The following is a 15,531-nucleotide window of genomic DNA, read 5'->3' as shown; positions in this document are numbered from 1 at the left end:
AAGGGGAGAGGGGCCGCATTTAAGAGCACACAAGGTTATTGCAGCCCCCAAGAGGAGAGCAGGGCTGCAACCTTTTCTCTAGTCTCCCTGGAGCTTTCGGGTTGCACTGGAGCCTCACCGGAGGCCCCCGCACTGCAGGTCTCCCTCAGAGGCCCCACTTGCTCTTGTTCCCAGAGATCACGGGCCCCAGGAGGGGCCCGTTATAAAACCAGAGGGGGTGCGTGGCACCCCCACTCTTCCCCCTATCATTGGAGTGGCCCCCAGAGGGAGTGCATGGAGCGCCAGGATCCCCATTTCGTTCTTCCTGGCACTAGAAGTGCCTTCCAATTATTCAGACAGGTACTTTCTTGGACACATATGTTTTCTAAATGTGCCTAATATGGACATCAGGGACTGGTGTGCTAACCTGTTTTTGTGGTATAAGGATGGGTTACATATATGTTTGCTAATGTTCCTTTTATGGGCATAACAGGCTAATATGATTTTATGACTTGCCATATGTTCTCTAATGTTCCTTTTTATGGATATTTATGATGTGTGTATGACAAGTGCATATCTTTTAGATTGTGATTCCTGACTACTGCTTATGTTGCAGAATCCTGAGTACTTGTGTGTTCTAATGTGACTACTGCTTTTTCTTGAGAAGTATTAGTAACCTGGGTAACATTCTGACAACTGCTAAGGTAGCAGGATATTACTGACATATAATGCTTGGTCTAATTATGTTTTCTGCAATACAGTTTATTTTTACATAGCTCAGTGTTGTGTTTACTTTGTGGTTTACATATTGTGTCACGTGTGTTGTGTGTGTTGTGCAAACACTTTACACATTGCACCTTTGTTAGGCCTGACTACTCGTGCCAAGCTACCAAGGGGGTGAGCAGGGGTTATCTTGGACGTGTAACTCCCTTGCTCTGACTAGAGAGGGTGGGTTCTGCCTCGCTTAGGTAAATACCCTAGCCAACTAGAAACCCCATTTCTAACACAAGACCCTCACTCTACTCTCAGTGCACCCCAGGTAGAGCATGGGCAGTGCATCCAGTAGATGTTTCCTTTTGTCATTGCACTGTGGGACTTGCAGTCCTACTTTTTAAAATCTTTAGATAGAACTAGTGACGCTATTTAGAAGGATATTTCAAGTCACATCACAATTTCATGACCTTTTAAAAGTACTAAGCTTTCGACCTTGTGCCTCCGGTTGCAGAACTATTTGGTGACTTGCTATATCCTTTTAATTTTCAGTTGTGTTACGTTATCCTAGATACAATAAGGCAGCAACTATATTTTGTAGCTTTAATACATACCTGCATTATTATGTAATAATACTACAATTGTACAAAACTAAACATACTATGTAACTATAGTTACTACATAAATATATGATGTATGCAATCATAATGACTGTACCTATACTGGTATGTAGTTGTGGTATAATAACGATGTAAAACTTTGTAAGTACAAGAACTGTGCAACTATTAACTATGAAACTCTCTGAACTAGCTAACAGTGCTATGTAACTTTACTGTATAACTTAAACAAAGGTATAGCTATACCGTTTAACTGTTCAAACTATAACAATATACTTTGTGACTTTTGGAAGTATGGAACTAATCTATGCAGTGTTCAGAGTCTTACATTATTTTACACTCTTAAGTGAAAGCTGCATATGCAGAAAGATGCATCCATATCTAAAAATGGCAGACCGTGGATCAAAGAGCACGTAACTGTAATTATAGTTTCACTTTCCCAATAGCAATAAAGAGAAGGATGAAACATATGATCAAAGAAGTATAAATGCTCCTTCTACGAGGCCCTCAGCAGTTTGCGGCTGCTGTCTTGTCAGAGACAGTCACATGAGATTCCCAGACCATGTTCACGCACCCTCACCAGCCCCTCCTAAAATAGACAGAGCACGTGCTAGCTCAGCTGTCCACTGGCCTGCGGCCCCAGCTGCTCGCTTTATTCCTGCTATGTCACACCCACCCTCGCCCCATATTTCTCCCCTGACGCCTGCTGCTTAGAAACCCTCACTGGGTCAATGTTTCTTTTGTTGTCACTCTTGATGTAATGCGACATTCCACTGTATGTCTTTTGGAGTTTGTTGCAGAATGCTGCTGGTTGGTTTCTTCAATTTTTTTTAATTTTTTTTTTATATTTCTACTGTTTCTTACAGCATATTGCTTTGCTAAAATATGTTTCATGTCCCTCATTCACTCCACGACTGCCAAACTGACAGCAGTTCTCAATGAATACTTACTCTCCATCTCGCCCTCTCCGACCTGACCCCCCTGCACTCATCCACAAACATCATGCCATAACGAGGGGGTGTCGTTAGAATCAGTAGGAGGGGTACTCAGTGAAAGCAACTTCAACTCACAGAGAGAAACTTCTGGAGTCAGCCATAAAGAAACATACTGCATTCATGAAAGGAGCTCATGACAGGAGCAGCATCAGTGGAACTCACCACGCCCCCCACATCTTGTACACAGCCAATGGGTGAGGTCGATTCATTATCCAGCAGTTCCTATAACATGTTAGGTGATGACATACAAATAGACTCGAGTGACTTTTACTAAACAACTCCAACCCCCACCTCTCAGGATGTAACATAGCTATTGCTTCTCAGGGTCGTAGAGTCAACTAGGGATACACCAGCTGCTACTCCTGGCTTCTTCTTTACTACCCACTCCTGTGCCGTGCTACCCCTGATCACAGGCAGCCGCGGGAGCAAAAAAAATAGGTCTCAAAGATCATTGCTTGGTGTCTGTAGTTTCTACTCCCTGTCCTTCGTCACCGCCTCACCAGCAAACAGGAGGCTGTTAAGTGGAACAAGAGATCAGCTGTGTGACGTCATTGAAACGCCATGCTTGTCCGATGTCACTCCCACTACACCTGACATTTTGACAAATCGATGTCCATGGTAGGGACACGTTCTTGTGAGGATGATGATGCGTACGATGAGTTCAAGGAGGGGTACATTTGGGCCATGGAGACCCTAGGAATGAAAAGGTCAAAGTGAAATCCACACAAATGGGAATAGCTGATAGCCTTGGGCTGGGGCTCAGGTACATGCAAAAGTGAGATTTTAAACTGAAATACTAACACACACAAGGCAATTTGTGCCAAACGTCTTGTTAATCCAAAAACACAAATTAAACTCTACTCCTCTATCTGCCATTTGAGCTCAAAGTGAAAGATGCCCCTAAAAGCATTAAGAATGAAAGAACCCAGTTGTGGCATTTTCACCATTTCGGTTCACACCGGAAGAGCCTGAACTGGGTTTATGCCTTCGTTGTATAGTTGGGGACAATAGATGGTTTCGAATTTCAACAATGCAGAGAGAGGGGCCTGCCAGGGCACTGTTTGGAAAAGGAGAGACACATTTTTTGAACACATGTCTGTATTTGAATCACGACCTAGAAAAGAATTAGACTATAAAGAGGCAATGAATACATTTGAAAGGCATTTTTATGTCCAAAAGAGCTTAGCTGCTGTACTTCTTAAGAGAGCAGAATTCTGGGGGAACCCATCAACATATAGGGGACAGCTTCACATATTCTTGATACTTCATCTGAATTTAAGTATTTCACTTAACAATCAGTAGGTGACCAATAGGTTCTACGGTGTTGAGATAAACATATACAAGATAATTTGTTAAACTGCAAAAATCCAACCTTCCTAGATGTTGTGGAAGTTGGGAACAGTGTTCAGAATGTTAAAGTATTGAGCAAAGACAGTAAAAATGCTGTGTGTGGTGTGATCAGAAAAAAACGTGGAAAGAGTGGCAGTGTTAGGAATGCTGTGCAAAGTTTGCGAACGTCTAGTAACAAATCATGTTACAGATGTAGACCTATGAAACAATTGGCAAACTCGGAATAATGCCTGTCAACGAAGAAGGGATGTATCAATTGCAGTTTTATTGTGCATTTTACCAGAGCGTCTGTGTGGTGCTGTAGAAAACGAAAGTTAGCTTTTTAATGCTGATGACAGATTGCAAGAAGTATGGGAAAAATGGTGCTTACTATCTACATCGGTGGAGAAGCATTCTGTTTAAAGAGCAGTTCAGAGATCCTTTTGTAGAAATTATCAATGGAAATGCGCTAGATTTCTAGATCGATTCGGTGCACAGATTGATTGATTATTGTCAAAATAGAAACTTCTTAAATTACTTTTCATAAAATTTGGGGTTGAAAAGAATTGAAAGAACGAGATGTTAGATCTGAGGCTTATGGAAGTCTCACAATAAATGTGATTAGGGGTTTTGACGCTAGCACAGAGTTTAAGGGCAGCACTATTTTAGGGAAGGGATGTGCAGCTTATAACTGCCAGGACATGTGGATTTGGTTTGATCAAGGAACAGTTGATATGATTTTGTGGGCAGACCAAATAATACAAGTGATAATTTATGAGTGTTAGAAATGGGGTCTCTAGTTGGCAGAGGTATACACCCATGTCCAAGTAGGGACCACAATCCTAGGCAGGGTAAGTCACAACACAACACAACCCAAATTGTCATATGCTCACCCTCTGGTAGCTTGGCACAAAGCAGGCAGGCTTAACTTAGAAGGCAATGAGTTGTGCAATAACTCATACAGTAACACAGTGAAAACACCATAATAATACACCACACAGGTTTCGAAAAATAGATAATTATTATCTGAATAAAATAAGATAAGAACAGCAAAAAGCCAATTTACACATGCAAAGTTATGAATTTTTAAAGATTAAGTCCCACTAAAGTGCTTAAAAACACAATCATTGACGGAGTCGTTCCCAATAATTTGATGCTACAGGCACCGGTCACGGAGTCGCATGGACCCCCAGAGTCAGTACCTTTGAAAACAAGGAAACAAAGACGTTGCACTTAGTCATTGAGGCGATGCGTTCCTGGAGCCGATGCGGCGTTAGTCACTTATGGCATCCAGGGAGGTGAGGCGTTGGTTCCTCCTTGTGAGGCAGGGGAGGGGAGGTGAGGCATCGGTTCTGTCCGTTTGCAGGGGGAGCTGGTGAAGCATCGGTGGTGGGGCGTCGGTTCCTTGTGACCCAGCGGGGTCGATAGATCCAGTCGGTCAAGACCTGATGTGTTGACTTCACAGTGTTGAAATCACACTGCGGGACGTCACCGGCATCGTACTTGTGTGGCAGGCTGCAATCGTTGGTGCAGCAAAGACCATGGAGCAGGCGGCGGTGTGGTGTCTGGCAGCGGCGGCGGTGCTGGAGTCGCTGAAGTCAGTGAAGTCTTTGTTGGCACTAAGACTTCAGAATATGAGGCAAGCTCAATCCAAGCCCTTGGAGAGCACTTTTGGGGAAGGCAGAGTCCTTCCAGCAAAGTCAGAGGCCAGCAGACAGCAGGGCAACAAGCAGGGCAGCAGTCCTTCTGAGCAAAGCAGTCCAGATGAGTCCTTTGGGCAGCCAGGCAGTCCCTCTGACAGAGTTCAGGTGTAGATCCAGAAGTGTCTGATTTGGTGGGATCAGAGACCCAGTTTATATACTCAAAATTGCCTTTGAAGTGGGGAAAACTTCAAAGAGTGGGTTTGCACAAGTGCAAAAGTTCCCATTTCAGCCCAGTCCTGTCTGCCAGGATCCCTGTGGGGGGTTATCAGTCCTCTGTGTCCTTTGTGTAGTAGAGAGTCCCCCCATCCTTCCTGCCCAGGAAGACCCACTCTTTATGGAGATGAATGCAGATATGACTGAGTGTCCTGTATTTATGGCTGTCTGGTTGGAATGTATAAGGGGAGCGGTCTACCAGCACAGACCAGACATGAACTGGAGACAGGGCTGTAAGGTACAGATGGCAGTAAGTGCAGAGAAATACACACTCTGTTAACGGGGCATTTCTAAAATAGTAATAGCAAACCTAACTTCACCAGTAAGCAGGATTTTTTTATTACAATTCTGGCAATACTAAACATGACAGGCAGGGCTACTCCTTCCAGATCAGAATTTACCACTTGAAAATGTATATGAGGGCAGTTCTAATGCTAGTCTATGAGAGGAGCAGGCCTCACAGTAGTGGAAAACGAATTTGTGAGTTTTTCACTACCAGGACATGTAAAACACATATGTACATGTCCTGCCTTTTACTTACATAGCACCCTGCGCCATGGGTTACCTAGGGCCTACCTTAAAGGTGATTTATATGTAGAAAAAGGGGAGCTTGGCAAGAAGTTTTAAATGCCAAATCAAAGTGGCAGTGAAACTGCACACACAGGCCCTGCAATGGCAGGCATGAGGCATGGTTAAGAGGCTACTTATGTGGGTGGCAAAATCAGTGCTGCAGGCCCATTAGTAGCATTTAATTTACAAGCCCTGACTAAATGAGGCCAGAAAAAGAGTAGGAGGAAGGCAAAATGTTTGCCATTTCCCAAAACTAATGAGTTTTGTTGGTGTGGAAAAGTACTATTGATAGTACATTCTGATGCAAGTGAATGTGCACTGTAGGAAAAGAAGAAAATGAAAAATATCGAAGATAAAAACAAGAATATGTTTGCTTAAGGAATATGGGAGTTGAGAAACAAACAAAACAAAATAAGCCAAAAGATATTGTTATTGTGATGAAGCACAGCTTAGGGGCACAGCTTCGAGAAATGTTAGCTGATCCTCTGGATAAAATGTGCATGGAAGGAGTTATTGAGCCCATATAATATTTTTTACAGTTGTCACTAATTGTGGTGGCACGAAAGAAGAACAAAGAGATCAGCCTTTGTATAGACTTACATAGTCTTCATTGGGCTATATGGATGGACTGTTCCCCACTATTAAAACTAAAGAAACAATGGCATTAACCTCCAGTTTGTGTGTCTCTGGTGATTTTTTGGTTAGGATTCCAACATCTCACTTCTTTTGTCAATCCGGATGGTGTTGTCCTATCAAAAATGATGCCTTTTGAGGGTGGTCTCCCCAGAAGCCATCTTTCAACGTCTAATGCACACCATGCTTAAGGGGTGTGCCCAGGCATTTGCGTTCCTAGATGATTTTGTGATTTGTCAGGAAAATTAGGATGAACGTCACCAGAGGTTTTTAAAACCCAGAATCTTGAAAGTAATTGAAAAATCTGCTTATCTAACTAACAGATTTCAATTGCTTTGTTTTATTGGTTTGGGTGAATGGTATTTACGGTTTGTGGATTGTTTTGTCAGTTGCAGAACCATTGACAAGATTATTTAAGAAATGAAGAATGCTGGGTTTTGGACAAATCAAGATGATGTTGTTGGGGGTATCACTGATTCATTAATTTCATCCTTGTCTGAAAGTATAATTCAAATTTGATACAACTATGGAATGTTAACTCAAAAGAGGGGAGTGGGTGAGAAATGTGGCATTTGCCTCTTGCATTCTCAATCAACAGGAGAAACAGTATTCTGTTTTTAAAGAATAAATGTTGGTTTGCATGTGGCCAGTCCATATGTGTAAGAGCTTTGGCTAATGTTTTAAATTCACAAAGAGAACAGCCCCTGAGCCACTAATACAGTTTGGGCAATATAAATGCTCATTCTGCTAAATCTACAAAGAGGATAGCAAAGTCAGGCACAAAACTGTTGGAGTAGTGTTGCCATATTAAACACATACCAGGGAAGCAGAATGGGAAATAAGATCATTTTGTACAGATCAACTTTGGAAAATAAAAGAGAGAGTAGAGAGAAGGATGCAGAGGAAAATATGGAGTCTCTAATGGCATCTGTAGAACTGGGGAAAATATATTGTGTGAATGAACAAAAATGGAGGAAAGCCCTGCAAGAGACAATTTTGCTCAATACGATTCTGGAGTTGGTTACAGGTGGTTGGCCTAAAGAAAGGCGTCTTGGGGGTTAGTTGGGGTATTTTACTTTTCTCAATATTAAAGAATTGTTCTGTTTGGCACTTATTTCTCTTAGATAGGCTCAATGAACTACCACTGAAAAACTTATATCATGGCAATATAATGTCTGGCTTCTAGCAGAATATAAAGAACTCACTGCACTCAGGCACACCTAATGCTAAAATGGAAGGGATTTAAACTAGGGGCATGTAATTAGCTTTCCTGTACTTACGAGAATTTTCAACTAAATTATGCACTATTATGCATAATGACAAAAAATCCCAATCTGTCTTTTTGTGCTATATTTTAAATTTACATTTATAGGGTATGCAATGTTTGAATGAGCAGAATATTTGAAATAAGTCTCTTAATATTTAATCTTGAAAAGTAGGCCAATACTGTTTATTCTAGTACAGAGATTTATGACAGAAGCATCACCTATATCCACAAGGGTGTTATGCTGAAAAGAAGAAAAAAGGGCCAACCAACATGTTTTTTCACTCCTTTTCGGTGTGCAGACCTGACACTTTTTCAAGGTAATTGGTCAGGTGTCGAATCAGAGCAACTGGTAATAGGCTCAGGCTTGTTGCTGGTCTTAGTGGTGAGATCTAGTTCCAGTGTTCTAGTTGGTATAAGCATCCCATGTGGGAGTGAAATTCGGTATTCGGGTAGCCAACTGTATCAGTATAAAGTTAACAGAACAATAGTATTGTCCTGGTGGTCCAGGTTGTAACTTAACCGGAGTTCATATACAGGTCACCCCTGTCCAATATAGAATGTTGTGATAGAGAAGAGGTCACTGAGGTCTGGGTACCCACGTCGGTCTCGAGGATGTCCAAATCAGCCCTCCATGCTGCACCATCATCTGGTGCTCCACCCAAAGAAAACCTTCTCCATGACCACCAACCATTTGAGGATGGTGAATGAGTGAAAGATGCAGATATTCGATTGTTCATTTATTTCTTTTTGATCTCTTGCAGTTTTGTTTGCATGCAATGTTATTACAGGGATTGATGTTACACACACTGACAGGAGGGCTAGACATGTGTTTGTACCTCTGTGGCAGCCCTATTTGGTACATTATCAAGTATGCTGCTGGGGAATCCTGGAGGGTGACATGTTTCTATATGTATGTATGTATATATGTATGTCATCTTCCCACAATGTCGTTGTTGCAGGGTTCGATGCAGGTCTATATTATGGGCATGTCCATACGCGTTACAAGTGTGACCTTCACATTTTGGCAAAGTTATGATCTACCTGACCATTATCACATGGATAGTGCCATCACCGGATTATTCAGGCATGTTTCAACCTCCTTGGCCTCCTTTTGTACATGTAGATTGACATTTGTGTTTGGTCAGTGGGCTTGCTGTAAACTGTGTGTGGGGGCGCTGACTGTATATACATGCAACACTGGCTGCCATCACTTTTGACTTGATCCCTATGTCAACCATGTCAATCGTAGTGTTTCTGTTGTACTTTCTACTTATCCATATCTGACAAACACAATTCACAGTAAGATAGAGCAAGCCAACAGTGGACAAGAGAACTTACTGTTATTGTCCAATGCAATGTGATAGTATTGTTGTCCATGCAAGGTTTTTGTCATATTTATCAGTATTTTCCTGTTATACATAAATCTCAGCAAATGTGTTAGTAGTTCATAATTTGGTGATTTTATTATGCATTTGAATAGTGGCAGCGTTCTGGTGGTGCGTTTGGAGGGTCACCAGAATTTTCAGCATGAAGAGGATCTTGGTGCTATTTCCTTCTTTCCTTGTGCTGTTGCGCAAATTCTAATAACAGGCAATGTTTTTTCACAGGCAATGTGTTTTTTCACATGTAATATCACTGCTCTTCTTCACGTGGTAAAACGAGATGGAATTCTCAATGCCTTAAAGGCATATGTGAAAAACTGTAATCATGCGCAGCAGAATTAGTGAACAGAACTTTGTAATACTTTCACTCCACCCTACTCGTAACTGGGGTCCTAGTGAATTAAATCTTACCAAGAAACAAGTACACATGCATAAAATGTATGAGATTTATACATACCATGAACTATGATCAGGCAGCAGGATGCATACCTACATATATAACTCTGATCGGCAGACAGAATATATATACACAGTCGATGTACTCTGACCCAGAGACACAACAACGTGCATACAGTCTACCCAATCCATCATGTGTGTATATGGTGCAGTCGCTGCTAGCGATGGGGCAAAGTGGCAGAGTGGGGGATGGGTGGGGCCAAAACAAAAGCAATATAAAAAACTTACCTTGACCCCGCCGCACCGCTACTCTTCTGCTCTTTGCTGCACTGTAGGCAGGCACAGGCTCCCAACGGGCAGCATGAGATTAGCTTCAGAATTGGCTTGAGCGCCCTGGCTTTGTGCTCTCAGGCAGACTGGGAGGCTGTGCCTCCTCTCTCCAACTCGGCAACACAGTGCCGTGTTGGAGAGAGCTCAGTGCGCATGTGTGTTTGGCCGTCCTGAGATGGCCAGCCAAACACACATGCACACTGAGGGGCTGTCATCCCCCCATGGTCCCGCCTTTTTAAAAATGAAATAATAATAATAAATGTTGTTTATTATCGTTTTATTTTTAAAGTTTTGCAGCTGCTGCTGCTGGCGAGAGGGCGGCGCTCCTCCACCACAGCAGAGGAGCCGCCGCTGACACGGTGTAAATGATGACTAGTGAGGAGTAGCAGCTGCCACCATTATCTTTTTCTTTGATACCCTTATACTCGATACCCCTGGTACCAGGAATCATGCACACTGTGGCTTCCTCTAGTTGACGATTAGGCCCAGAGTTGCTAAGCCTTTGCATTGCCTTTGCATCATGCAAGGCGACACAAGGACAACACAAAAGCAGTAAGATTTACAAAGTCACATAAGAGGCGATTTGCACCACTTTGCATGGCTTTGTAAATAAATGTAATGTAAGCAGCAGCTTGTGCTGCATTATGTTACATTTCGAGTTGGGAGGCAGTCCATGGGTGACGCATGGGTGTTCTTGGGCTTCCATCGAGGCAAATGACGTTATTCCAGATTTACACATCTGTATGTCTCCGAGGGGATGGTGTAACATGCAGAAAAAAAAATATGCTCCTTGTTTTTTTCATCTTTTATGTCTGATGCATTCTGCATTACATATAGAAACAGGAAAAAGTATCTTTGGATTGTTTTGGGAAGGTATTTTTTCTTGCACAAAAACAATCCTGCCTGTGACGCAGGTACCCTTGTACTATGGTGGGAGGGTGCTTGCGTTGGTGCAAGGCAGCACACAGTAAACCAGCAAATAGCAGAAATGCTTCATAACATTGTAAATATGGAACATTTCTGCTCTCTTTCACGCAACATTGTTTGAAATGATAGTAAATCTGCCCCTTATTCCCATTCCCATTACCCTCAAAAGTAAATAGGAAGCTGCTGGAGGTATAAAGGCAAGGAAAGGACAAAACTCTGTGATGTCATCAGGGCTGCAAGGATGTGTGATCTCACTTTTAACACCATTGGCATTTTGGTGACTCAAGGTCCAGGCATGCATGTGCATGAAACAAACACACATGTATCACATGGTTTTAATAATACAAACTAGAATAGTGTAAAGACTCCACCATCTGTCTTACTCACTTGTTGCCATCTCCGAAAAAGTCCAGGTTGAAGCCAATGTCTGGGGCAAATTTGTCACTCTCCTTTTGGAACTTGGAGTCGATGGGCACCCTGCCTTTATCTGCATCTCCCACTTTTATGTTGTGCTGCTGGTTGGGCCCGCTGTCCTTGTCATGGGCTTCCAGGCTAAAGCCATTGTTCTTAGGGGGTGAGTGTGTCGGTACATCTGAATCGGAGTCGGAGTCCGATGCGTTGCTCATCTTTGCTGAGGAGCTTTCCACAGGCCTTGGAAGAAGGTGGCTTCAGATGTACCACGTTTGATGCGACCTGGAGGAGGGTCAAAGAAAAAATAGTTTTAGTCTCAAGGTGGACCTGTTTATTTTTTTTTTTTATGAGTTATAAAGCACATCGTCATCAAACAATTACTTGGTAGCGCTGGAATGTATAAACAAATAAGGACAAATGTAAACAATACAGTCTGAAAGATAAACTAGGAGGTAAACCCATTCATAGTGCAAATGTGTGCGTGTGTGCAGCTAGCACAGTTGTTGTACTGGAAGGGTACCACTGCAATACAAAATACTATTTTTAGACAAACTTAAAAACCTTTCCCAGTTGCATGGGAACTTTCAATCCCCCTGATGCAAAGTAACACAAAGCAGCTAGCACTACTTTGCATTACTTTAGAGCTACATTCTAGTACATGTTAATTTTTGAGCTGGAAAGTAAATTCCAAATAAACATTGTTTGCCTGTTTACGTAACCTGTGTGAGGCAAACCCGGTACAAAACGTTAGTGAATCTGCCCCAGTGACTTTTAACTGTTAGCACGAAATGTGCAATTCATTGATCTTCCACTAGGCTCCTCTCAGACAACCCAGCTCACATCTTCGAGGTGGCCTGGATATCTTCCTGAGTGATTAGTACGCCATACAAATCCTAATAACAAATCCTAATAACATAACACAACATACCACAACAGAACATAACATAATATAACATAACATAACATAACATAACATAACATAATATAACATAACATAACATGACATAACAGAACATAACTCTTTGGCTTCGCTTATAACCATAAACCAGTTGAATTTCTTTCTGAAAATTGCACTATCCCAAGACTGCAGGTCCATGGATTCTTCTGCCTGTTTTAACCCCTCTCTATTAATAGTTGAGTCATTAGTACACAAGAAGATGAAGCACAACATCACCATGTGCTCCATAAGTAGTTAATCACAATTTGATAATTACGTTACCACGACCAATAATTGTGCTATAGCCATAATATTGTTTTAAATTTGGGGATGACGTGCAAAACAAACATTTCAGAGGGGCTGATTTAGACTTTGGAATATGATAATTACTCTGTCAGGGCAACACACTCCAAGTTCAGAGATGTCCACCATCCCAGCAGACATCGCTTACATTGGCAGGAACCGTGATCACGGCGATTCCTGTCAATGGAAGGAAAGTGTGGCGGGCAGCTCCGTCAACATGACAGTGCTGTATGTCACACTTTCAATATCGTTTTAAATTGTTTTAAATAAAATCCCAAAATTTAATTTTCTTTTTTAAGTTAAAAAAGCAATGACGCCCTCATTATGGGAATTTTCTTCCATGCCGTGGAGTTCATTAAAAAAAAAAATTCTTCCACTTACTGCCACGTTTTGGATGGTCACCCAGTCTAAATAGGATGGGCAGACAAATGGACAAACCTCCAAAGGCCCATAGTCAATGAAAGAATGCCAAACCTTGAGGCTACCCCAGCCACTGTTAACCGATAAGTACAGTATGTGTTATTAAGGAGCAGTTAGAGATTGAAACAGATTTATAAAAGATTATGGAGACATTTTATTTCCCTGTGACCATATTAAACATGCCAGAACAATGCGTGCACACATGCCTCCAAACATGTACCTTTTGTTCATAGTGCTGTGAGTAGTAACATTGAAGTTTCAGATCAGCATAAAGTGAGGTGAGACAATCTGATTAGGTGGTAACTAAATCTTGTCACTCGACAGATAATCCACAAAGACTGTGAACATGTCAGTGTGTGACAATTTAACCAATATTTGAATAGCTTAAAGGGACATATTTTAAACATATGTACTTCTAACCAGGGACCTGCAGTAATCTACCACTTCCCAAACATACACACAGCAACTTGAGCTGTTCTAGACTGTGGGTAAAATGATTCAGAACCCACAGACACCACATCGGGTTATAGTCTGGCTCCTGCCTGCGGCCAGACCAGGAACAAAAAGCCGCCCTGGAAAATCTTGTCAGACCAGACCAGCCCCCATACATCATGTAGTGAGCGAGCACTGCAAGCAAGCATGCCCACTGCAAAAAGTGTTGGGGTTCTCCCCTCAAGAAGGTTTTGAAAAACAACTACCAATATTCTACATTTTACAACGTATTTTTCATTATCCAATCTTTGAATGGCTGGATTGAGATTGGACACAGGACTGCACGGTTCAATGAATGAATATTTGGACGGTGAGGAGTGGATAGATACATTATTTCAAGAACGAATAGCAATGAATAAAGAGTTTGGATGATTAGAGCAAATGGTCTCAATGTACTGACCAAGGGTCAGTGCTCTTGTTTTCACTTTAGCTTCAGCACTAAAACATCAACATCCACAAACACTGCAGCCACTAATCCTTTTGAAATATAGACAGCCTAGATCACAGTGTACTGATTTTGTGCTGCATATAATTTAATACAATGCATTAAGCTTTGATCTAAAATGGGAAAAATAATAGCCTAACTAGTGGCTGAATTACACAGAAAACCTTGCATCAATCTGGCTTCTGTTTGCACATTGTGTGATCGAGGCAGTTACTTTTTTCACAGTTTCTTCTTTTCCTTCCTCATTCCATGAGAGCACCTTCAAATACGTCTGTGTGTTCGCTGCACATGAGCAAAAGACCATAATGTTACTTCATTTGCAGTAACACGCAAGGGCACAAATTGGGGACAAAAGACAGCTTTCCTCTTGGTTCACTAAGAGCATCCTCCTCACATCAGTAGTGGTGGAGGCAATAATGTTTCTAAGTTTATGATTAGAATCTGTCACTTCTAACAATTGCCACTAAATGCAATGGTGTAATTGAATATACTAAACGGAAATATTCTACGAAGATCACATTATAAAGAAATAAACTGTTTAGTGTTTTGAATAGCCTCTATGATATATGTACTGGACTCCCTGAACGAAGCAACAACAAACCTGAGGTTAGTGCTGCTCCTGGTGGCCTTGCATGAGACAGGAACCACCCACATGCAGAAACAAATGGTTTAAAGCGTCAATCAGGTATAAGCAGGAAAAGCAGCCAGCCCATTCCATGCAAAATAAAACGGCTCCCACCAGCAGTGAAACAAGCCCCCCTCACCTTGCCAGTCCACCAAGAAAACACCTGGTGCCTAGGACTCCAGACATCAAATTCAACAGCTCAGAGAATAGACTATGACAGAAAGAAGAAATAAGGTTACTATGAGATTCCATGTCAGCATGGACATCATGTTCCAGCCCTGGGCTTTCACCTAACAAACAAATGCATCCTGGGAGTTGCACTCCTGCTTCTCTAAAGTGTGTGGAATTACTATGGCCCTACACACAGGACATATTGTTTGGGGTCAAGGACAACAGGTTTTCATAGTTATTTTGCCCTTGGCACAAGTAATGTAACAGAAAGATTGTTGATCCCTCCGGGGGAAGTTTATGAATTAACTTCCACGACAGTGGTTGTACCATGAAGAACTTTCTGTACCGATGTAGTTTGTGAACAATATATCACATTTATTGGAAACTTAAATTCCACAAATTCTACAATTTAAAGTAAAGTAATCAAGGTGCTCCTGTATGACTGCGCAGTGTGAGTGAATTATGTGTTAGTATAAGTGTTGCAGTGCTATTTACATGAAAACTAAAATCAAAATGTGGTTAAAAAGCATGAGGTCTCCAGATGGAGGGCAAAGTATTGATACATGCTTTCTGTATTGTATGTTAGGTGCTTCCTTTTTCAATATTCTGTCCTGTTGATGACCCACCTGAATTAATTTCTTTTTTTGGGGTTGAAACGTCAACACTGTCTTTGAA

General features: G+C 41.8%; 1 protein-coding gene across 2 annotated transcripts in view; it reads right to left on the bottom strand.

Moving 5' to 3' along the window:
- Positions 1-15,531, bottom strand: part of LOC138285855 (transient receptor potential cation channel subfamily V member 1-like) — a 193,730-nt gene that overhangs the window by 107,978 nt on the left and 70,221 nt on the right. For both annotated transcript variants that reach the window (XM_069226331.1, XM_069226329.1), the window contains exon 2: positions 11,440-11,745. In XM_069226331.1, coding sequence (XP_069082432.1) covers positions 11,440-11,678 — 239 coding nt within the window. In that variant the 5' untranslated portion in view covers positions 11,679-11,745. The remainder of the gene's footprint in view (positions 1-11,439; positions 11,746-15,531) is intronic.

This window comes from Pleurodeles waltl, chromosome 3_1 (genome assembly GCF_031143425.1).
Source record: "Pleurodeles waltl isolate 20211129_DDA chromosome 3_1, aPleWal1.hap1.20221129, whole genome shotgun sequence".
Classification (NCBI taxonomy): Eukaryota; Metazoa; Chordata; class Amphibia; order Caudata; family Salamandridae; genus Pleurodeles; species Pleurodeles waltl.
This window is presented reverse-complemented; position numbering and strand designations above follow the sequence as displayed.